Genomic DNA, 21974 nt, shown 5'->3' on the forward strand with positions numbered 1-21974 from the left:
CGGGAAGAGTGGAAGTAAAAAGGAAAGGGGAAAAAGCCAGAACCGAATATCTGGTCTCGCCGTACCTCCAATGCCCACGAGATTAGGAACGGGGCGAGCTCTCTTATCTCGTTATTATGCGAACACACGTGCGCAAGGGTGTGACGTTTTTTTCTTCGGCTGTGCCTCCGCTTAAGACCTCTGGCGTTTCCTCTTATGACGCAGCGACAGAAAACGAGGTCAGATACAGATTAGGAATACACGCATTAGAGTTTGACCGTAAGCGCCTAAACCGCCGCGCATATCTTCCTCATGCGCAAGATATAAGCGTCCAACATGGCCCTAACCCCATAAACCTGCGGAGCTTTCGTAACACTTGCGTAGCCTTCGAGAAATGAATACACGCCGTTATACTCGCGTTATCAGTGCATTCACTTATAGCTATAATAAGCATATCTCTCACTGCTATAACCACGGTGTATAAGAGAAGCTTTTGACACGAACGCGATTCATGCTGTAACCGGTTCATCGGGGATTAATGCATGCTTCGAAAGTGCCGTAACGGTAGGTGAAAGTTTGCCAGAACCACAGGTACTGCGAATGTAGTTGGCGCTCGGATGAAACCAGTTTTTTCTTGCTAGTATGCGTCCTATGCATGACCCATACATAGTTTCATTTCGTGCGCGCTTCCTTCAAGATTCGAAGATGGAAATCCTTTAATCTTAGTTTACATTCGCAAAACATCTCAGAGCTTCAGGCGAAGTATATTTGAAGATTATCATAGGGATAACAGCGGCCGGACACCGTGGATAGTGCCACGCGCGCTTCTTTTCATATTTCTGTGCAACCGGTTCGTTGCACGTATAACCACTGCCTTGCGCAAACCCCGCTTGAGTATCTGGGAACCTTCCAGATTATTTTAGAACCTTCTCATAAGCTTGAGCGCGCAGCGAGAACAGCAGTATTTATTCTAGAACTAATGCGGTCACAACGATAAAGCTGGAATCTTCGATGTCACAGGTATGAAATGCCGACGCGCTTTACTGCTGATCAGATTAGCGACGACCGCCGACAGTGCTTGCCGATATCAGTGTACAGCGCGTATTGCTTGTACATTAACGTTTCATTTCCTGGGCACGAGTTCGCCCGGATAGAAAGTTTCGTCTTGAGCACGCCGACTGCTTCATCAGCGTCACGACCGCGTGACAATATTGCAAGCCCTTTGTTAACAACATGACTCCGTGTTGTGCTGAGGCCAGCAACAACAAAAAAATTGCATCTACATGTTATTCGCATACAGAGGCGGCATATTGCATGTATCTAAATTTACGACCCGCGACACCAACAGACTCCATAACATAAATACGTGACTCCGCACACTCCGCCCCTGCTTCTCGCTTGTATTGTAATTATGGCGCGGGAAAAAAAAATACATATTCTGGCATGCGTGACCGACTGACAAATGCAGCCTCGTACGTTTGTCGGGATCAACGGGAAGAAAAAAGAGGGAAAATAAAAGCGTTTCGTCGCGCGCTCCGAGGAATAGCGCTGACAGCTCGACCCCGCCCTTGAATCGCGAACAGTTGCGCGCCGGCTCCTTTTGTCGATGCTATCTCACCCGTCCTTGCCTCGCCCATCAATGCCTCCCGAGAACAACTAAAGCGCACGACCCTGCTACGCGAAAGCGCCGCCGGCAAACTACAATGCAGCTATAAGACAAAGGCAAATATCGTTAGGAATAAGCCGTTAGGTAACGCCTCCACTTGATTTAGTTTGTTGTACCCGTCAGTGACAGCCAGGAACGCCTCACAGCGCCTGCGGCAAGATCGTCGTTGAAACCTCACTATCGAAGACGAAAGGACTGTCTTCTTTCAACTTCCATCTTTGCGCTGTCCTAGAGCACTCGGCGTCTAACACACGAAGCGCGGAACTCCAAAGTAAAGAGAATGATAAAACCTCAGCGGTGCTACTGGGGTTACGGTGCTCGGCTGCTGACTCGAAAGTAGCGGGTTCGATCCCGCCCGCGGCGATCGCATTTCAATTGATGTAGAATGCTGGAGGCCCGTCTACTGTGCGACGTCAGTGCACGTTAAAGAACATCATATGGTCGGTCGAAATTCCCGGAGCCCTCCACTACGGCGTGCCTCATAACCATATCGTTATTTTGGCACGTAAAACCCCAGATCTCAGTAAAAAGAATAATAAATTATGTTGTTTTATGCGCCAAAACCGATATATGATTATGAAGCACGTCGTAGTGGGGTCCTCCAGGTTAATTCTGATAACCTGATGTTCCTTAAGGTGCGCCTAACTCGAAGTACACGGACGTTTTTTTCCGCATTTCAACCCCATTAAAATACGACCGCTGTGGTCGGGAGTCGAACCTCGGCCCTCGCGCTTAGAAGCGCAGCACACCATAGCTGCTAAGCTACCACGTCGGGTTTCATTCTATCAACGTCTCACCAATGCGCCTTCAGCGAATTCGTCGTTATAAGTTCGCAATCAAACGGTCTTGTTTCCAACTCGCATCACCCGGGCGCGCTTTTTGAGCATTCGAAATCTAACACACGGAGGGCAGGGAACTGAAATGCGCTGAACCAAGATTAGGGTACGGGCTAGCTGGTATTCGATTTCGAATGTGGCTGCAGCGCTTGTGAAGACAACAGGTAGACAGACCGACGAAGACTAGCGCTGTCGGTATTCGAGTTCTCGCTCAGGTTGGCTTCGTGTTTTGGAAGGGGGCGTTTTTTAACGAACTGCCTTTGTCATATATCCTGGTCCTTCACAAGTCAGCGCTCGTCTTCGTCGGTCTGTCGTCTTCACGTGCGCTGCAGCCACATTCGAAAAGGAGAACTGAAAATTACAACGAGACCCGCCACGGTGGTCTAGTGGTTATGGTGCTCGACTGCTGACACCGAGGTCGCGGGATGGAATACCGGCCTCGGCGGCCGTATTTTCGATGGAGGCGAAAATGTTTGATGTCCGTGTACTTAGGACTCAGGTGCACGTTAAAGAACCCCAGGTGGTCTAAATATCCGAAGCCCTCCACTACGGCGTCCCTCGTAATCACATCGTAATTTTGGGACGTTAAACCCCAACAATTATTATTGAAAATGACAACGAGAGGTCCATCGGGGTGTGTGCATACCACAACGCTAGTAAACGCAGGCGCGCACGGAAGACGAGTCATTTGCATATAAGGCTCCGGAGTTGGATAACGTCGGCGACAGACCCCGCGGCGGCCTGTACACCTGCGGCGTCGACGGTGGCGGCGCATCCCAGGTGCGTACACTCACCGAGGACGAAGAGCAGCGCGAACGTTGCGACGGCGTTCCGCATGGTGGTCGCTTACTGCAGCCGAGCACGGGTGCTGCTGCTTGCCGGACGACAGTGCACAGCGCGTCTGCCGACGCTGGCCCCGTTCGTTGGCGTCGTCGTCGGCGGGCCGGTGCGCCCCACTAACCCACTTGCGCGGGCGACTCTTCTTCCTCGTGGACTCGGTCGTCGGCCCGTCGCTGCTGCTGACGCTCGCAAGAGCAAAGGTCGTCGCCGAGGGTCCGAGTCTGGCACTCTGGTCGCGGCGGACGTCTACCGGTCTCTCAGCGGTCCGAGAGTCCCGGTGGCCCTTTTAAGAGGACCGTACCCTCCTTGCCGTCGACGGTGGTTCTCTTATTTTCGAAAGGGGGAGGGGGGGGGTGAGTATAATGCATGTACGGTGTGTATACACTCGATGGCATCCCTCCCGCCGCTGCCAGTCTGGGTCAACCTGCTTTCTCCAGGGTGAGGGGAGGCCAATGGACTCTTCTGCCTCTTCCTCTCCTCCAGCAATTTTGACGTTGTCGTGCGCCTTGACGGTTTTCGCTCGGACCGAGAGCTGCGCTGCCGCACGCGTATACCAGCACCTCGCGGAAGCGTTTCGGCAAATTTTCGCGCGACGCGCTCTTTCAGTGTTGCCGTGTGTGCGTTGTTTGTTTGTTTGTACGTGCGTGCGTGCGTGCGTAGCGTCATTTTGTGTCTCGTGTGCGTATTGTGTTTCGTGGCTCCCAGTGAATCCCCAGGGAAGAGAAGACGCCACTATAAGCGAGCTTCAGCGGGAAAAAAAATGAGTAAGAGGAGGTGTATCATACAGCGAAGTCGCGACAAGAAGAAGACGCGCACCGTTTGTCGTCGTCGTCGACGACGGTGGCACGCTTCTGCTCGTTCGTCGTGCCTCTGGTGAAACACACCGCGCGTGTAAAAAAAGAAAAAAAAGGAAACGCTATACACACTCGCGCACGTTGTGTATGCACGCGCTTGCCGGGCGCGGTGCGTGTACGTAGCGCAGAAAATTTGCGGCTTGACGTGCGTTTCGGAGAGCATCATCTGCTGAATTGAAGGGAGGAGGGGGAGAGGGGTGTAATCGGCGTTGTGCAGCGGCAAAATGACCGCAGCTTCTCGGTTACGAGTCGACGACAAAAGGTTCTCTCTCTCTCTCTCTCTCTCGTACCCAGTTACTCTTCCAATCTTTTTGCTCGCAAAACGAATACATATCGCGGCCTCTGCTACGCGATATCTGCTGAGGACCGACGGGCATCTCGAATCGGGTGCGCAGACCATCAGACCTACATACTGTCCCGATGATTGCGCTCGTGATGCAGTTTTGTTGATATACGTGATGGTTAAGGCGAAGCAGGCACGTACTACGCGTGACACGCGGCCTAAAAGCAAAAAAAAAGAACAAAAAACCGGAACGATGCGCGCATTAAGGGCTTCGCCTATATCGATGACAGACGGGCTTGATGCGTGTGTCGTTCGTGTTTCTTTTTAGGTGCGCTCTTGTGCATTGGTTATGTACTTTCGATTGCGCTCGCAGAAACGGAATGATTCCGTAATGATCGCCATGGCAACGGCGATGGCGAGGAGGAAAACGACGGGAGGCGTGGAGCGCGAACGTATATGTCAGCTTGAGGTATAGTACAGAACACGAAGCGTTAACGTAGAGAACGTAATACGGGAGGTTTCGCCCGGCTAAATCGCGAGCAAATGGAAGCGTTTTCCTTTTGTTTTGGTATTTTCTAGAAATAACGTAACTTTGGGCACGTTGGTATTCCATTTCAGCATCTAGCGCACAAGACAAGTACAAAGTGGAAACCGACGAAGACGGGCGCTATTTTTCAGGCTTTTTCTTTTCGTCGTTGGAAAGTAAGTGAATTTTACCGAGGCTGCCATTGTAAATTGAGCGCGGTGCGTGCAAAATGAATAAAATGATGAATAGGGTCGTCGTTCGTTCGAAACTTGTGAATTCGAGTCTACGCAAGACAGGACATATATGGACTCTCCATATATGGACCTTCAGGACATATATGGAACCTTTCAGTTGACAGACAGACAGACAGACAGACAGACAGACAGACAGACAGACAGACAGACAGACAGACAGACAGACAGACAGACAGACAGACAGACAGACAGACAGACAGACAGACAGACAGACAGACAGACAGACAGACAGACAGACAAAGAACTTTATCGAGGGACTAGCTGAGGGGGGAGGGAGGGGTATGATCGTTGGGGCCCCCGGCTCGCCGCTGTCTGCTCCCATGTCGGAATCGGGAGGCCATGCCTCTCACGTATCTTTCACGCGCCCTCTGGACAGCCCTGGACTGGCGCTTGAGTTCGGTACTTGAGATGGCCTCGTCCCAGTCCTGTTCGCTGGTGAGTGACGTATCTCGTAACGCAGTGCACTGCCAGAGAATATGAGCTAGAGTGTTAAACTCCCCCCACAATCCGGGCACTGTGGATCAGTTTGAGGATTTTTTTTTTATTTGGACATATGAGGCAACTTTTTTCTTGTTTTTTTTTATTCTGATAACAGCTAATGGACGAGCTTTCTCCGTTAGCGAGCGAAGGCTGCCCCTTATCGCTAGGTTAGCGGTACTAAAAAAATGGTTAATGTGCACGCGTTATGTGAGTAATAGTATCCACGCAAATGGTCTCATTGTAATAAACTCCCCTTTAGTTTACTTGATTTTACTACTTACAATATTTTCACGCATCTAACAAACTACCCGAATGTCTGTGGCAGAGGAGTACGAAACACGCGATGTAGTCGAGTCATTATTCATAGTGAGACGCATAGGCGTATCTACCGGGGGGGGGGGGGGGGGGGGGAGCAAGGGGGGCGCTAGTTTCCCACACTGAAAAAAGTTAGGGGGGCGGAGCCGCCCCTTCCCCACTTATGACAGTGGTCACTGTCGGCTGCGCGCTGGGAAACCATGAACTGAGGCAAACTTTTACTTCTGCACAGCAATCACTTAATTATATAACGAAATTTGTCCTGCGCATCTTCTGTGGAGGACGTCTCCCGTGTATCACGACCACGCACTGTAGGTTCTCTACACGTGCCTCAAACATTTTCACCTCCATCGAAAGTGCTGCCGGGATTCGATCCCGCGATCTGGATTTTCTGGACTAAGGAGACTGAAGTGACAGCCGTGCTAGTCGATCTTGAGTCATCTCGAATTGACTTCTACAAGGCAAAATACAACTCGGACAGCAAAGAAGCACGCACACGCAGCGCTGTTTATTTCTCTCCCTCTCTCTCAGCAAGAATGAGTTCACAGAGTTTCACACGCGCACAAACAGCTCACCATCGTTATACTACAACAGAACATATTTATTATGCTCATATGAATACATCTCGCCAGCTGCTATAAGTAGCCGCTGCCAATGTGATCGGCGGGTAGCCTTCTTGAATTACATTCAAAATGAGACACTGTCCAGCTATTTCAAAAAATGTTTAGGTATATAGTTCAGCATAGTAATGCGCTGTTTAGTGTGCGCACGTAATTTTCACACCGCGAGATTTCACAGATTCGTGACGTCTCGTAACAAGCAGGCGATTTTAAAGCACAGCGAACATTTTTGACGAACGGCGAGGAACCAAGGACCAAAAATATGCCGTATTGAAAATGGCCTGCTTTCTTATTGTTTATGTAGTTGTGCGTGAGTGGTCATTACGCAATAGAAAATTTTGGGCTCATTTGTTGCATCGCGTAACGAGCAGCTGCCGTGTGTATGACCCAGAAAATTTTGCCCAATCATGCTTGGTATTTTTACGTTATATTCACCAATACTTTTTTCCAAAGAAAACTTGTGCCTACACGGTTTGCATAGGCATACTTGCTTTTAGAGGCCGGAGGGCCTTCCAAGCAAAGTAGAAAACAGCGAAATACAATGAACACGAAGTCCAAAGAGGACCAGCGCTGGTTTTTGTTTTTTGTTTTGTCCTGTTCGGCCTTCTATTATTGCGCTATTTTCTACTTGAAGTTCGCACGCTCCAAGCAAAGTTACAAATACAAATACGATGAGTATAAAGAATGTACTGCGCCCCCAATAACACAAATTCTTGCTTAAAAAGAACTTGTACTTGATATGTTAACAATGATAGTCATATAATAACAGTAATAATACCTTAACAAAACTGTAAATTGGGCTAGATGGTGGGGATTCATTGTGGGCGAAGCGCAAAAAACATAGACGGAAAAGAGGAGAACGACACAAGACAGGCGCTAAACTTCAACTGGCTTTTAATCGCAGAAATCACACGCAAGAAAACTAACAAACAAAGCAACCACGGCGCCTGTCTTGTGTCGTTCTCCTCTTTTCCGTCTATGTTTTTTGCGCTTCGCCCACAATGAGTAATAATACCAATACGCCAGAACCACTCATTCGACTAGGAGCAAACAAAGCAAAATATAAGATACGCAAACCTAAATATCTGCAAAAAAATTGGGGGACGCTTAAGCTTCGCATTTAAGAGTTGAACGCGATTGCGATATCCGGCCACATCCTTAAAGTTAATGCCCCAAGCATTAAATTTAATTTCAGTGCAGTTCCAAGACTGGAGTGACTCTGTGGTAGAACACCTACTTGCCACGAAGACGGCCTCGGTTCGATTCTCACTCGAACCTTACATTATTTATTATTTCTTTTATTTGCATCTTTCTCGATGTTTTGGTCACGGACAAGATGATGATTTTTCGCTCACAACCAGCGACGCCGACACCGACACCGGAATTTCTGCGGAACGAGCTCTTTAACGCTATCGCGTTAAAAGTGTAATACTAACTACGGAAGAGAAAATGTGCAGTCATTGTTGGCTGTATTTAAAAAACGCAATTATTAATAAGCAGCTTCTAGACGTTCTCGATGAGACAAGCACTGGCGCTGTGCTTGTCTCATTTATTCTTTGTGGTCCGTCCTGGTTTGCGCTGAAGTTTTCATGAAGCATAAAATTGCGAGAGTAATGTATAAAACGTGTTCCTTGCAATAACGTATATGTATGGTTGTTCTAGTGTATGCTACGTAGAACTGTCTGTACTTTTTCTCTAATGTTATTGAACACTACTAACCAAATTTTATCTCTGTATGTGAAGAATCGCATCGAATTGAGTGCGAATGAAGTTTTAGGGGCGAAGCTCCTTATGCCGTGGGTCTGTCCATCCTCCGTTTGTTTGTAGCGTTGTAGTAGCCACCTCTAGCTCGTGAGAAGCGCGCGTTCTGGTGTGCAGTATAAGAAGAAGACGACGTTGACGAGTGAGACTCTCGTGCGTGTTCGCCTGTGTGGCATTCTTTCTTCTTTACTGCGCGCGTTCTGGTATGCAGTAGAAGAAGACGACGACGTTGACGAGTGACACTCTCGTGCGTGTTCGCCTGTGTGGCGTTCTTTCTTCTTTACTACGTCTCGTGTTTTCAACGACACCCGAAGACAACATTTCAGAAGTAACACGCCATGAGGCTCCCTCTTGGCACGCTTTCTCTTTAGCTCGGAGTCGCCAGATGGAAGACAAGGCTGCGGAACGGAGGGCACGGAAGGCGGCGGCAGCGCGCGCTCGCAGACAGAATCCTGAGTTGAGAGCCCGCGAGGCCGAAGCTGCACGTCGACGCCGCGAAACAGATTCCGCCGTTCGAGCCCGTGAGGCCGAAGCTGCTCGACAAGCTGCACGGCTGCGGCGCGAAGACCCCGCCGTTCGAGCCCGCGAGGCTGAAGCTGCACGGCTGCGGCGCGAATCGGAGCTTCAAAATGTGAAGGACCGTGAAGTGGCGAGAAAGCGCGCGTACCGGCAGGCAGAGCCCGAGGCTGTGCGAGCACGTGAAGTGGCTGCAAAACGCATCAGGCGGGCTCTGCCCGAAGGCGCCGACGCGCGCTTCCAGCGGGACTTTCTTGATAACAGTTTCGGCCATAGTTGCGGTGCGTGCAACAGATTGTGGTTCTCAAACGATCTAGTCACAATATCTTCCATCAAGAAGGACCACGCTCGCGCCAATGCCATCGCCGTGCTGCAGCGCGAGTTCGCTTCGCCCCACTCATCATCATTCACCACGTGGATATGCTGTGATTTTTTTCTGTCTGTCTGTCTGTCTCTCTCTCTCTCTCTCTCTCTCTCTCTCTCTCTATATATATATATATATATATATATATATATATATATATATATATATATATATATATATATATATATATATATATGTGTGTGTGTGTGGTGTGTGTGTGTGTGTGTGTGTGTGTGTGTGTGTGTGTGTGTGTGTGTGTGTGTGTGTGTGTGTGTGTGTGTGTGTGTGTGTGTGTGTGTGTGTCCAGCCCCCCCCCCCCCCCCACTCGCGAACAAGTTGGTACGCCACTGGTGAGACGTTACTTCAGACTCATTATTCGTCAAAAACACCAGCGCCCTCAAAGTAGCGTTGAAGTGCTTTGCGATGTTTGGTGTTCGATGGCTATGAGCCTAATACTCCGGCAAGTTCGATGCAAATCAAGCAAACGGAGCGCCTGTTCTAGTCGTTGTCCATGAGCGTAATATGCTCGCACAAGTTATCAGACAGAATGTCTGCACGAAGCCCGAAAAAAAAAACAGCAAGTAAGTGATACGAAGAACCGAAAGACTTCACAGATTTCTGATATTCCGTTTGGTCACACATACAAAAGCTCGTTATAACACACACGTGAAAAAGCAATTTCTGGTGTCTAACGTGCCAAAACCACGATGTGATTATGAAGCACGTCGCAGTTGGCGACTATGGAACAGATATGACCACGTGGGGTTCTTTAAAGGGCACTATAATATAAGCGCACGGGCGTTCTTGCACTTTTCCCTCTTCGAAATGCGGCCACCGCAGCCGGGAATCGAACCCGTGTCCTTGAGCCTAGCAGCGCGATCGCCTTACCTGATGCGCTACACCGGCGGGTTGCGTGAAAAGGAGGAACGGGAAAAGAAATGAAATGCAGGGAAGTCAACCAGACGCGCGCTCAGTTCGCTGCCCTACACTGGGGGGAAGGGGATTGAGGGAAAGAAAGAAAGATGGAGGAAGGTCAAATTGGCAGCCTTGCAAAGGGATCGTTGTCCCTTGGTCACTTTCAACTTCCTTCCTCTTTTTCACCTGCCGATTTCCCCACCTGTCCATCGCGATCAAAATGACACCACACTCTAAGAAAAAAGGGAGTCATTTGACTTCTTTTGCCGCATATGTGACTACCACAGGTACAACTTGAAATAGACAAGTTGACTCTCTTTGGGAGAGTGGTGGGATGTATAACTTTCTTTAGAAAGTTATTATCTCCTTTGGAGAGTCTACGCGTCTTTCTAAAGAGCGTTATACAAGTGAGAGTCGCATATGTAGCAAAAAGATGGTTGATCCCTCCCTCATAGGAATCGGAATAACACGAAAGTAAAGCGTGCCCTTACAGAAGTAACTGAATGTTTACTGTATATTGATATAAGAGAGAGAGAGAAAATAAGAATAAAAGAAAGACGGGGAGGTTAACCAGGGCTGAGCCCGGTAGGCTACGCTGCACAGGGGAAGGGGGGAGGGGGAAGGAAAGTTAGAGAGGAGGAGAGTAAAGTCATTCTTTCAGCCGACGTAACAGTTCCGCGTTTGACATCACAAACGGCGAATCAGTCCGGTATCCTTGAGAAAACGCAAGAGCGCTTTCGTTGCCTTTCGGAACTGTGATGGGCAGCCCCATGGTCCCAATATTTTCGCGACAGTGAGAGCGCTTCCGTCCATTTGATTTACTGCAGTGCTGAGGTGAAGCCTCTCGTTTGCGTATGTCGGGCAATAACACAGAAGGTGCTCAATAGTTTCCTCAACGGCACAGTCGTTGCGCTCGGCGTTGTCGGCCATCTCTATCTTAAATGAGTAGGCGTTGGTGAATGCTACACCCAGACGCAGACGGCACAACACTGTATATTCCTCCGGGGAAAGACCAGGTACTAGCCGCAGTCGTAGAGATGGGTCGAGAGAATACAGTCGATGGTGTGTGAACTGTGATGTTCGCCACTTTTGCAGTGTCATGTTCTGCGCCAGCTTACTTAGGTATCGAGCCGCATCAATCCTAGATAACGGTATAGAAACAAGGTTCGTCTCTACATGTGCCTTTCTGGCAGCTTCATCGGCGAGGTCGTTGCCGGAGATACCGCAACGACTTGGTATCCACTGAAACACAACGTTGTGTCCTCTTTCAATCGCATAGTGCAGCATTTCTCGTATCTCCCACACAAGTTGTTCGTACGATCCGCGACCAAGTGCCGACGAAAGACATTGTAGAGCCGCCTTTGAGTCGCAGAATACTGCCCATCGCTCAGCCGGTTGTTGCTTGATATAATCGACGGCACCTCGCAGGGCAACAAGCTCCGAACCAGTCGATGTGCTCACGTGACAAAGTTTGTAAGCGAGGTTGATGTGTCGTGATGGGACGACGGTGGCGCCGGCGGGTTTCACACCCTCGGCGCGTTCGCCATCCGCCTTGTGGTGCTTACGTCAACCCGAAGTGCGCCTTTCCGTCCCAGGAATCAGAAACAAGAAAGACCTTTCTACCTTGGACTTGAAACAAGCAGCTCTGGACTGTTTGCATACTTTTTATGCTGACAGAATTCACGTATTCACGGATGGCTCTACCATCCAGGATATAAGAGAGTTTGCACAATGTATATTGACGTCTGGCACCTACAGCGCCGTTTAACGTGGATGCACCCACTTTGATGATTGGTGGCACGTCTCCATCCCGACGACTGACGTCCATGTTAAATGATTACACAAAACCTTGTGGTAGCTGTAGTAGTCAACGGGGAAAGTGTAATCAGAGAACCGAGATGTGATAGCCAGAAGAGCGTCGCTTATTGAACGCAGAACTTGGTCGCCATCCCGCGGCATGTTAAAATGTGATTGAACACCACGGCCGGACTAGAGGGAAATGCAAAGGGCGTCGTGCCGCCCCCCGGCCGCGATTTATCTCGGGGCGAGCGCGTGAGCGAGGAACGCGGTGTAACAGCCAGGTGAGGCAGGCGCGCGTCGCAGAACTATTTTTGGTTTGGATTTGCGTGATGCTATGAGCGAGGCCGACACTTTCACGACGTTTGGGCTACGATCGCCTCCTCGCGGTGTGTTAAGGCATTGAGAAAATTGAACTTCTATTGAAAACGCACCGAATGGGACGGACGTGTAACGCGTTGCAGGTGCTAATCGCGGAGGCCACAGTAATGACGAAATTCTTTACTTTACCGCTCCCAGAGGGCAACACCACCCCGCCGACCGGGAGAGCGGTAGATATAAAAGGCGCGTTTGTAAAGCCGCTATAGTCTGTGACTCTCACCTTTCTACTGTACGTTGTGTTAGACATCGAGTGTACACTTAGTAACGCTTGAGCGCTTATTGTCGCTATGTGATTGTACTTTTGCTTGCTTTATTTGTGCTCTTATTGTGCACTGTAATACTCAGTGTGATAAATACCATGAAAGAAAAAAAAAAAAGTGACCGTGGCGCAGTGGATAGCGTGCCCGGCATCTGTTGTTGCGGACCGAGCGGTCGTGGGTTCGATGCCAGTTCACGAAACGTTTTTTTCTTTGCCACCTGTTCGTGTAAATTTTTTCGACGTCATTTCCATGACGGAAATGCGTCACTGAAGTCTTGCTGGACCCCGGCGTGAAACACTTTCATGTTAAAAGAGTCGAAGGACTCCTTTTTTTTTTTTGTTCTTAGAGTGCGAGTGACAGTCGTATTGGAGAACTGCAGCGAATTTTTTTCGAGTGGATTGATTTTGAGCACGCGATGTTTCGGAATTCCCACACGAAGAATAGACAGACATCCAAGTGAACAAGACAAGGTTGTCTGTCTCTGGTCTTCGTGTGGTGCTTTCAGATAAGCGCGCACTCGAAGTCTGAAAGAACAAACTTGGCCCATTTATTCTCCTGCATACAAGTTAGCTGTAGTACTAATATAACTGCGAAAGTATGGAAATTCAAAGGGAGCCGACGGATGGAAACACAACGTGCCAGAGGCAGACACCTTGTCATCGTTGGCGTGTTCATTTTAAAATTAACACCCCAAGGATGACAAGGCGGCTTTGGCGACGATAGGTCCACCTATCGAAACGTCGGCCAGCCTGTCTGAAGCACGTATTCCTGCTCATACGAGCTCTATAGCGAAAGTATAAGAAGTTTCATGTCTGAAGTTTGCGCCGAAATGCAATTTAAAATTTTTCATGGTGTGCGCCAATTGTTGAGTGCAGAAGCACTCGTCGTCTTGCGTTAGAAAGAAGAAAGAAACAAGATAGCACTACCCAGTGCTGGGCAGTATCGAAGATACATGTATCTTCGATACTATCTTAGATACTTTTTGGGTATCTTGTATCTGTATCGCGATACGTCTCGCAAAACAAGTATCTGTATCTGTATTTCCGATACATTGAAGAATGTATCGTGTACATTAAGATACAAGATACTGCGACCGCACCACCACCGTGCGAAGCAATAAACTTTGGCTGAGCTCGAGCTTCTCAAGCTGATGCTGCTGCCACTAAGTCACCCGAATAAAACTAAAGGCAGTGACATTATTTTATCTTTCCGCAAGAGGTTTCCAGCGAGGATAGGCGATAAGCTCTGAGTGTCCCTATATATTGGTTGAGCAGAGTTACGAGGTAGCGCTCGCGTCGTCTCGACAGACAAGCGCGCGAACGTCTGCGCCCAGCCGAACTTTTGTTTAATCGATTTTTTTTTTAGTTTTGTCAGTGCCATGACACTTGGAACTTAGCCACTCTCCTGTGCCGCGTATTTCAATGCGTGCGGCGTCTTTCGCGCACATGCTGATGCCGCTGTAAAGTCATTATCGAAGTTCCTCTTGTGTGAGCCTTCGTTACGAAGTCTGAAGGATGCGAAAATGGCGGGTTGCTTTGCCTCTCGTGGCTTTCACGCTTAGGCGATTTGAAGGATCTCGTGAATGTAGAGAGAGAGAGAGAGAATAAGGTTGAAAGAAAGGCAGGGAGGTTAACCAGGGCTGAGCCCGGTAGGCTACCCTGCACTGGGGAAGGGGGAAGGGGAATAACAGTTGGAGAGAGGAGGAGAGAAAAGTCACTGTTGCCGTCGACGTAACGGTAGTTCTGCGCTTGACATCGCAGGTGGTGAGTCAGTCCAGTGGCTGAAACTAGAGCAGCGCATTCGTTGCTTTATGCAACTTGTATGCGCGGTCCTATGCAACCAAAAATCTTGTCGACGGTGAAGTCATGGTGGTGCTGCTAGTGTTCTCAAGCAACAGACTTCTGAAGTCTTGCGAGAACTGGAGTGATTGTGTCCAGCAGTTGCAACAGCTACAGCACCAACGGTACCGATGCCGGATTTAACAGAACAAGCATTCACCTAACAGACACTATTTTGGCTTACGTCTGTTTTTCTTGTAATCAAAGAGCTTTTAAAATCATAATTTCATTGTTAGCAGAAGTTATTTCTTAGCTGTCCTTCTTTTCTATCCCGTACATTACCTATGTCTCTATAATGTTTTTTTTTTTTTTTTTCTGCTGGTCTGTTTACTGCAATATGCCTTTAACGTGCTGCCAATGTAATCTCTCTGCTTTATTCCTAGTTTTAACTGTCTGCGTCATTTCTGTCGTTGTTCTTCTTCAAGTGGAATATAAGTTTATATACTTATATTTCACTTGAATTTACTGTTATGTAAAGGTGATGTTGAGAACAAATATATAATAATCTGGGCGCGCCTGGAGTATACAGTAACGATAACTCTGCTTATTGCTAACTAAATTAGCAAATTTGAGTTTGCATTATAATAACGTAAATTATTAGGCGCCATCTTAAATACGTTGGCAAACATATGCGAGAAACACTGTTATGCCAAATGCTCCTTTTTTCTCACGGATGTCCCAAAGAGTCGTTTTGCGCCATTTTCCATAGGCACTGAATTTAATTATCGTAGCTATTAGGGGTTACCCGCCACGATGGTCCAGTGCTTATGGCGCTTGACTGCTGTCCCGAAGGTCACGGTAGCCGGATTTCGATGGAGGGAAAATGGTAGAGGCCCGTGTGCTTATATGTAGATCTTAGAACCCCAGGTGGTCAACATTTCCGGAGCCCTCCATGCAGCGTCTCTCATAATCATATCGTGGTTTTTCGACGTCAAACGCAACAATTATTATTAGCTCTTAGGGGTGTCTCCTGTATCGTGTTTCTCTACTTATTCGCTGTGTTTGATACGGAACCGCTTTTCTATTTTACTTATATATATTTGTTTTCGTTGTTTAGGCTTCCCTGAATCCTTTTACTGTTGCTAATCGCCAGGTAATCGGATGTATAAGTGTCAATAATGCGAATAGCGGCGGTGTCCTGCAGCACTTGGCGCAACTGTACAATGCGTCTGAAACGTTTCTGGGTTGCACATGTTCGTGGTGACGTACACCTGTCCGGTGATCCGTTATTTCGAAAACCGTAATATGTTTACCGGCAAGGTAGAACTCCACAGCGGTATTTGCACCATCGTGCGGAGGCTTCTTATTGAAGTTCATATGGCTACTTGGCAACCCGCTTGCTGGTCAGCAAGCAGGCCAGTGGCTAGCTCCCATCAGTTACAAAAGCTACAAGCAAGAACCGCTATCAGCGAAATGTATAAAGAGCTGTCATGTTAAGCAGCTAAAACAGCGCCAATAAATTGTTTCGGAATGAAATTGATATACCTTCAGCAATAATTACAAAGCTTTTGATATACTAAGAGAGTTTTCATTCAAATGAAGCACAATTGGTCGCAGTTAATAAATTTTCAAGCGAACAATTATGTGCATAAGCGTTTAATGCTGCATTGTATAGATATACATATATATATTAACAAATTTGAGAATGTATCGAAGTATCTTAAGATACAATTGGAACGTATCGTATCGGATACAATCAGTGTTGCAGTATCTTGTATCTGTATCCCAAATACTTCTTGTCTGAGTATCTTGTATCGTATCGCGATACAATTTCAAAGTATCTTTGCCCAGCCCTGGCACTACCTTTGACGACGTCTTCCTCTCTGTACCCGGCAATAATATTATGTCGGTGCTGCAAAAATCAACAAACAAACAAACAAACAAATAATAAATTAATAAGGAATAAATAAATAAATAAATACTTTTGATTACCATGACTGCTAATGATAGCTGAAAGTGCTGGTTTTGTGCGAATATAACTGCGGTAGGCCAGCCACGTACAACCGGTCGGCTTCTAAAAAACATGGACACTATTTTTTTTTCTCCTTGCACCCCTCTAATGCTTACACTTAAAAAAAAAACAAAAATGTCAATTTTACTATTGACAAACTGTCATTGACTGAAGTGAAATTGATAAAATGTGAATTGCACCACGCTGAAAGCGATACTGGTGTTATGAGCTGAATCAACGCCTCCTCTAGGCTGAACTGAATGCGGCTCATAACGGCGCTGCAGTTGGTCACGGTTGTTTTAATCTGCATTGCAATGGCCGTTCACACTACTGCCGCGTTTTTCATGACCGTGGATGTAGGCCCGGTGTTTTTCTCCATTCGACTCACTTCATTTGCGTGATACATCCGATATTGCATATATGTCTAATCGATTCAAATCAATTCTTAACCCCGAAAAAAAATATGTAAATCTAAAAGTATTCGCAACAGATCGAGAAATGCAGAAACGCTATCAAGATGCTAACAGAAGATGGTACTACCATTCCGACATCTTTCACCATAAGACATACTGGTCGTTGTTAAGTACCGGCTAAAGGCTTTGGTGCTTGGTGCCGTCGAATCGCTGCCAACATTTGCTGGCACCATGAATATACAACAGCCAGTGAGACATTTTTAATGCAAGCTCTTTAGGCTAGTCATAACGTTTTTCGTGGTCTCCAGAATACCATCTAACCATCTTGTGCATGGCCTGCCTCGTTTTCTCTTACCTTTCACTTTTACTAACAGTAATTTCCGCTGCACTGAACAGATGGCACCCGTCACACGACCAACTTAACAAAAGCTTTAGTTCCATTACCTTCGCTTCGAAATAACGTTCGGGACTGATCACTCTGATGACCGACTATCCAAGTTCGTTTCTCGGTTCATAACTTTCTCGAAACTTACGCCAATCTTTCTTTCTTTCTTTCTTTCTTTCTTTCTTTCTTTCTTTCTTTCTTTCTTTCTTTCTTTCTTTCTTTCTTTCTTTCTTTCTTTCATGCGACATTGACGTCGCGTACCACGGACTGTGACTGACCGTGTGTGTGCCGTGTTATGTGCAGTGTTTCTCTCTCTTTCCTCTCCATATTTCAACCTCTTCCATCCTGTTCACTTGTGTAGGATAGCAAACCGGTTGTCCTAAAATGGTTAACGTCCCTGTCTTTCCTTCTGTATTTATTTCTCCTCTCTTCTTCACATTTTACCCAAAGTCCACAACTGGCACCTATACGTTACCACGTTTTCCTGCTACCACATTTTGACACGCCCTCTCTAGAAGCTAATATACCAACGAAATACATTTTCTTTTTGCACGGTTGTACAGTACAGGAGCGTAGCGTACTATATCTGAACACTATAAAGTATCCCCTACTCGTACTCAAAGTGTCGAAAGACTACGAGGAGAATCCGTGTGTCTCTGACCAGAGAATGTGCCGGTCCTCAAAAGGAAAGTGTAAGAACGAAAGGAGGAAGGGCACGAAGGTTAAGCAGGCATGCATTTCGGGCTGCGCACTGCGCGTGCTGACCAGGAGTAGGTGGACAGGAGAAACAAAGGACAGAGGAGAGCTAGCAAGGGGAGGGGGCACACACGGACAATTCGGACGCACGGTAGACGACGGCACGACGACCGTCTATAAGCGGCCCACTCAGGTCCATTAACGGTAGGTGTCTCTCAGCATCGTGCTGTCCATTCACCTCTCCAGTCTTCGTTGTTGTCTTCTGTTTCATGCTCTTCCTAAGAATGAAGTCACACCGACTCCCCTCTATAGCGGGCGCCGCGCTGTTTCTCGGCCTTGCCCGTATTGCTTCCCGGGTCGCATCCTCCGGCTTGGGCTTCCGTAAAAGGTCGGCCCGCCGTCCGATCGGTTGCACGCTCTCGGGTAGGCACTGGCAGTTCAAAGCTGAGAGGTTGGCAGGCAGCCGGGTGGAAGGAGGCGATATTAGGCCTCGCGGAGTTGCGGATCGTCCGCGTGCGGCGCTGAGAGCGGCGATTCAATGAGTCTAGTCCGAAAGCTGCAGCGGCGGGTCTCGAAAACAAGAGTCCGTCCTTGTTCAGGTCACGTTGCGAGGAGACCGCAGCATGGAGGCACACGCGGCTCCGGCCGCTGTTGTGTCACCCTGCCTGACCGGCTGTCATCGCGACTCTCAAACGGGGTTTTAATTATCGGCATACAGGAAGGGAGGTCTGCGAGAGAGAGAGAGAAAGAAGTTTAAATGACACCTGGAGAGAGAAAAGAGAGATTCGTGAAAAAGAAACCGGATCGATAGCAAGGTTAACCAAAAGAGATCATCGGTTTGCTGACCTGAATTTACTGATAGGTGTGGGAACGGACTAGAAAAATAAGAGGAAAAAAATGATATAAAGAGGCTAGCCTGTAGTGACAGACCATGCGTCTTACTCCAATTGATATGGTGTGCGCTGAAAGAGAGTTGGGTTAAAACAAACACTACGTACACTAACACGAAAATATAGATTGTATATAGACGCAGACGTTGTTTACAGAGACCGCGATTGAAAGCTGTATCTATCGTGAAAGCCATAACCCTTTTTTTTAGGAAGGAGGGGGGGGGGCAATTCGGCAAGAGACAGAAAGAACGTTATTTGGTAATAAAACGCGGTGGATTTTTGTTTTTCTTTTTTCATCGCGACGCGACACTTCAGATTATTGTTTTCGGGGGCGTGTAATACCGGCGGACGACAATTCTGACCCCCGTTAAAGAAAGGGAGACTCACAAGTTTCCTCTCGTTCGTCGGCGCTCAATTTCAACGGCCGGGGCAAACGGTACCGTTAAAACGCGCACTCGAAAGAGCCTGCAGTTGCTTTGTTTCGTGACAAGAGAGCATGTTGTTAGCCTTTACTATAACGGCTGCTCAGAATACTGCTGCTCGTAAAAACCTCGTAAAACGAGGCAAGTGCTAGGCGCTTCAGAACGTCGTTCTTCTCTTCCGTCTCTCTGGTGCGTCTTCCGCCGTCGTTTCACCAGCCTGGCCTCGTTGCATTAACATGTGTTCTTTGTTGTTCAATAGCAGCGCGCATAAGGAAAGGCGGGCTATATTATAGCCGGCGGGTCTAATACATAGTTAAAAAGCTTTGACTGTCCATATTCCCTATAGATGCATAAGCACTTTGCGCGAACAAACAACGCACTTAGTCGACAAGACCAGCCGCGGAAGCTTAGAAGCTAGAGTCCATCACAGCCAAGATTGAGGGTCTGGGTTCCAAGGCGGCCGAATCTCTATGAGGGTGTGAAATGCAAAAAAGAAAACAAAAAACAACCGTGTCCTCAGATCGCGAAGGACGTTACAGAAACCCATAGTGGTCTAGATTAATCCACAGTCCGCCGCTTCGGCCTGCCTAAAATAATATAGCCGTTTCGGCGCATAAAACCGCAGAATTTAAAACTAAGACTGCCACAAATACGAACGAAGAAAAACACAAAGCAAACAGAAAGTAACAGGAGAATTGATCAATACGCACATTGCCCAAGTTCACGTGAATGGAGGAACGGGAGATAGAGGGAAGGCAGTAATGTTAACCGCTCTAGATTAACAGGTATGCTACCCTAAACTGGGGAAGGCGTCGGGAAGTCTTAAACTCAGAGGTATACAGAAAGAGAGAGATAAAGAGAGATGAGGAGCACGCACACAGAGTCGCAGTATACTCACGGTCACGACATCACTGTTGGTCTATAACAGCCTGTGCAAGTCTGTTGTCTTCGAGAATCGCAGCAATGACTTCGTCGCCCTCATCCGCGATGACCGCTCAGGATGACATTCCATAATGGTTACTGCCTTCATCGGTCTGTGGTCAAGGAGAGCTAGAGAGATTACGAGTGACCGCCAGCAAGGACAGTTGCAGACAGGGTTGCCAATGGTGGCTACTTTTCGCCAAATTGGCGAATTTGAGAGGCCCGTGGCGACCTAAAATTATGAATGGCGACATGGCGAATTTTTGGCGATTTTCAGCTTAGGTCTCCACTGAGTTATGCATCCTAAGCTCAGTGCCTTCCCAACGAATGAGCGGCACTATTCTCTGTATTTTTCTGGGTTTTGAGGTGCACATTGCGCGCCATTCTGTATGTCCGTCCTGTAACTCGTGTGTATCTCCTCCATTCATCTAGATTCATCTAGATGCTTCAGAGCTTCGCTAAAGTTTCGCTTCTGAAGGGGCTAGATGACGGGTTGGTCGTGTGTTCCGGCCATTTGTTCCGCCAAAGTTCCAACTATTCTGAATAGCTTGGCGACCTATTCACCGCTGAAGTATCCCCTAATCGAGCTCGTATAGCGAAGATGGGCGGATACGCGGGTGTTCGTGCAATAAAAAATTATTTATTCAGGCATTTTCTACTGTTCTCGGTGGACGTGTGCAATGAAAACAATTGCTATATAACATTTTACAATGTCTAGCTGTTCAATTAAAACGCACTGGATTGACGCGGGTAGATATAAGTGATTATATATGAAAGGGACAGTGGCGTCCGGTATCACATTAGTTCGCACTGAAAGGCATAAGACTCACTAATGAATGATACCTGTAAGAATTCTGTCTTACTACTTTCAATAAACCTGTTAATCCTTTTTTTCATATGAGGGGATGTAAAGCTGTCTACAAACAACGCCTTCGCGGCTTTCGCGTAAGGTTTACCACACTTTTACCTTTGAAACGAGCGGACAGAGATGGAAGGATATCATGAGCGTTTTATCCTTTCATACTTGCGCCTCCGCGCACATCTTGCGGCTAGTCGGAGAACCCGGTGCACCAAGCACTCCCATGGTGAAGGGGCAATGCGCCTGGCATTGAAAAATGCCAATATACTTTAAGGGCTTTGAATGGCACTGTATTCTACGGGGCTATACATCAGTGGAAATTCTTATTACTAGGATATGCCGCACATATCTAGAATGGCGACTTTTTTGGCGAAATTCGTAACAAAATGGCGACTTTTGGCGACTTTCTGCTCGCCGTTTGGCGACATTTACTCGAAAGTCAGTGGCAACCCTGGTTGCAGAAGATGGCGTTGTAATGTCTCCTCGCTACCGCAGTTGTCACAAGGCGACAAGAAAATGACTTCCTGAAAGCCACTCTTGCCATAACCAGAAAAACAAAGTGGCCTCTTTTCGGTGGACTACGGTTGGCATCTGAAAACGAAGCGAAGTGTTCGGGTGGCAATGCCGGTTGCTTTATCTATACTCTCTGTATGCCAAAAGAAGGTTCAATGGAACACTACAATGCCTGAAACACATGATTGTCCCTTCCATGAGGTCACTTCATCGCACACAACACAGATAGTCTTTATAATGTATACTCGCCAGATCAAATTAATTAAATTATTGTCTGTAAGCTATCCCAGCGAGGCTGTCAACGCACATCTCTTTGTCAAGGCAATGACCGTAGTCCAAGACTCGCCACAACAGAAAAAATTACGTTTTCCCGAGTTACTTAATTAGCTCGCAATTATCCGTTGGTCGTGTCGTGGGCACTCTATAAGCAAGTGATCCG

At 47.6% G+C, this 21974-nt stretch overlaps 1 protein-coding gene across 1 annotated transcript in view; it reads right to left on the reverse strand.

The window, feature by feature from the left end:
• LOC119396182 (uncharacterized) overlaps positions 1-21974 on the reverse strand; it is a 98831-nt gene that overhangs the window by 20638 nt on the left and 56219 nt on the right. Inside the window, exon 2 of the mRNA XM_037663276.2 lies at positions 3276-3330. Coding sequence (XP_037519204.1) covers positions 3276-3318 — 43 coding nt within the window. The 5' untranslated portion in view covers positions 3319-3330. The remainder of the gene's footprint in view (positions 1-3275; positions 3331-21974) is intronic.

This window comes from Rhipicephalus sanguineus, chromosome 6 (genome assembly GCF_013339695.2).
Source record: "Rhipicephalus sanguineus isolate Rsan-2018 chromosome 6, BIME_Rsan_1.4, whole genome shotgun sequence".
Lineage (NCBI taxonomy): Eukaryota > Metazoa > Arthropoda > Arachnida > Ixodida > Ixodidae > Rhipicephalus > Rhipicephalus sanguineus.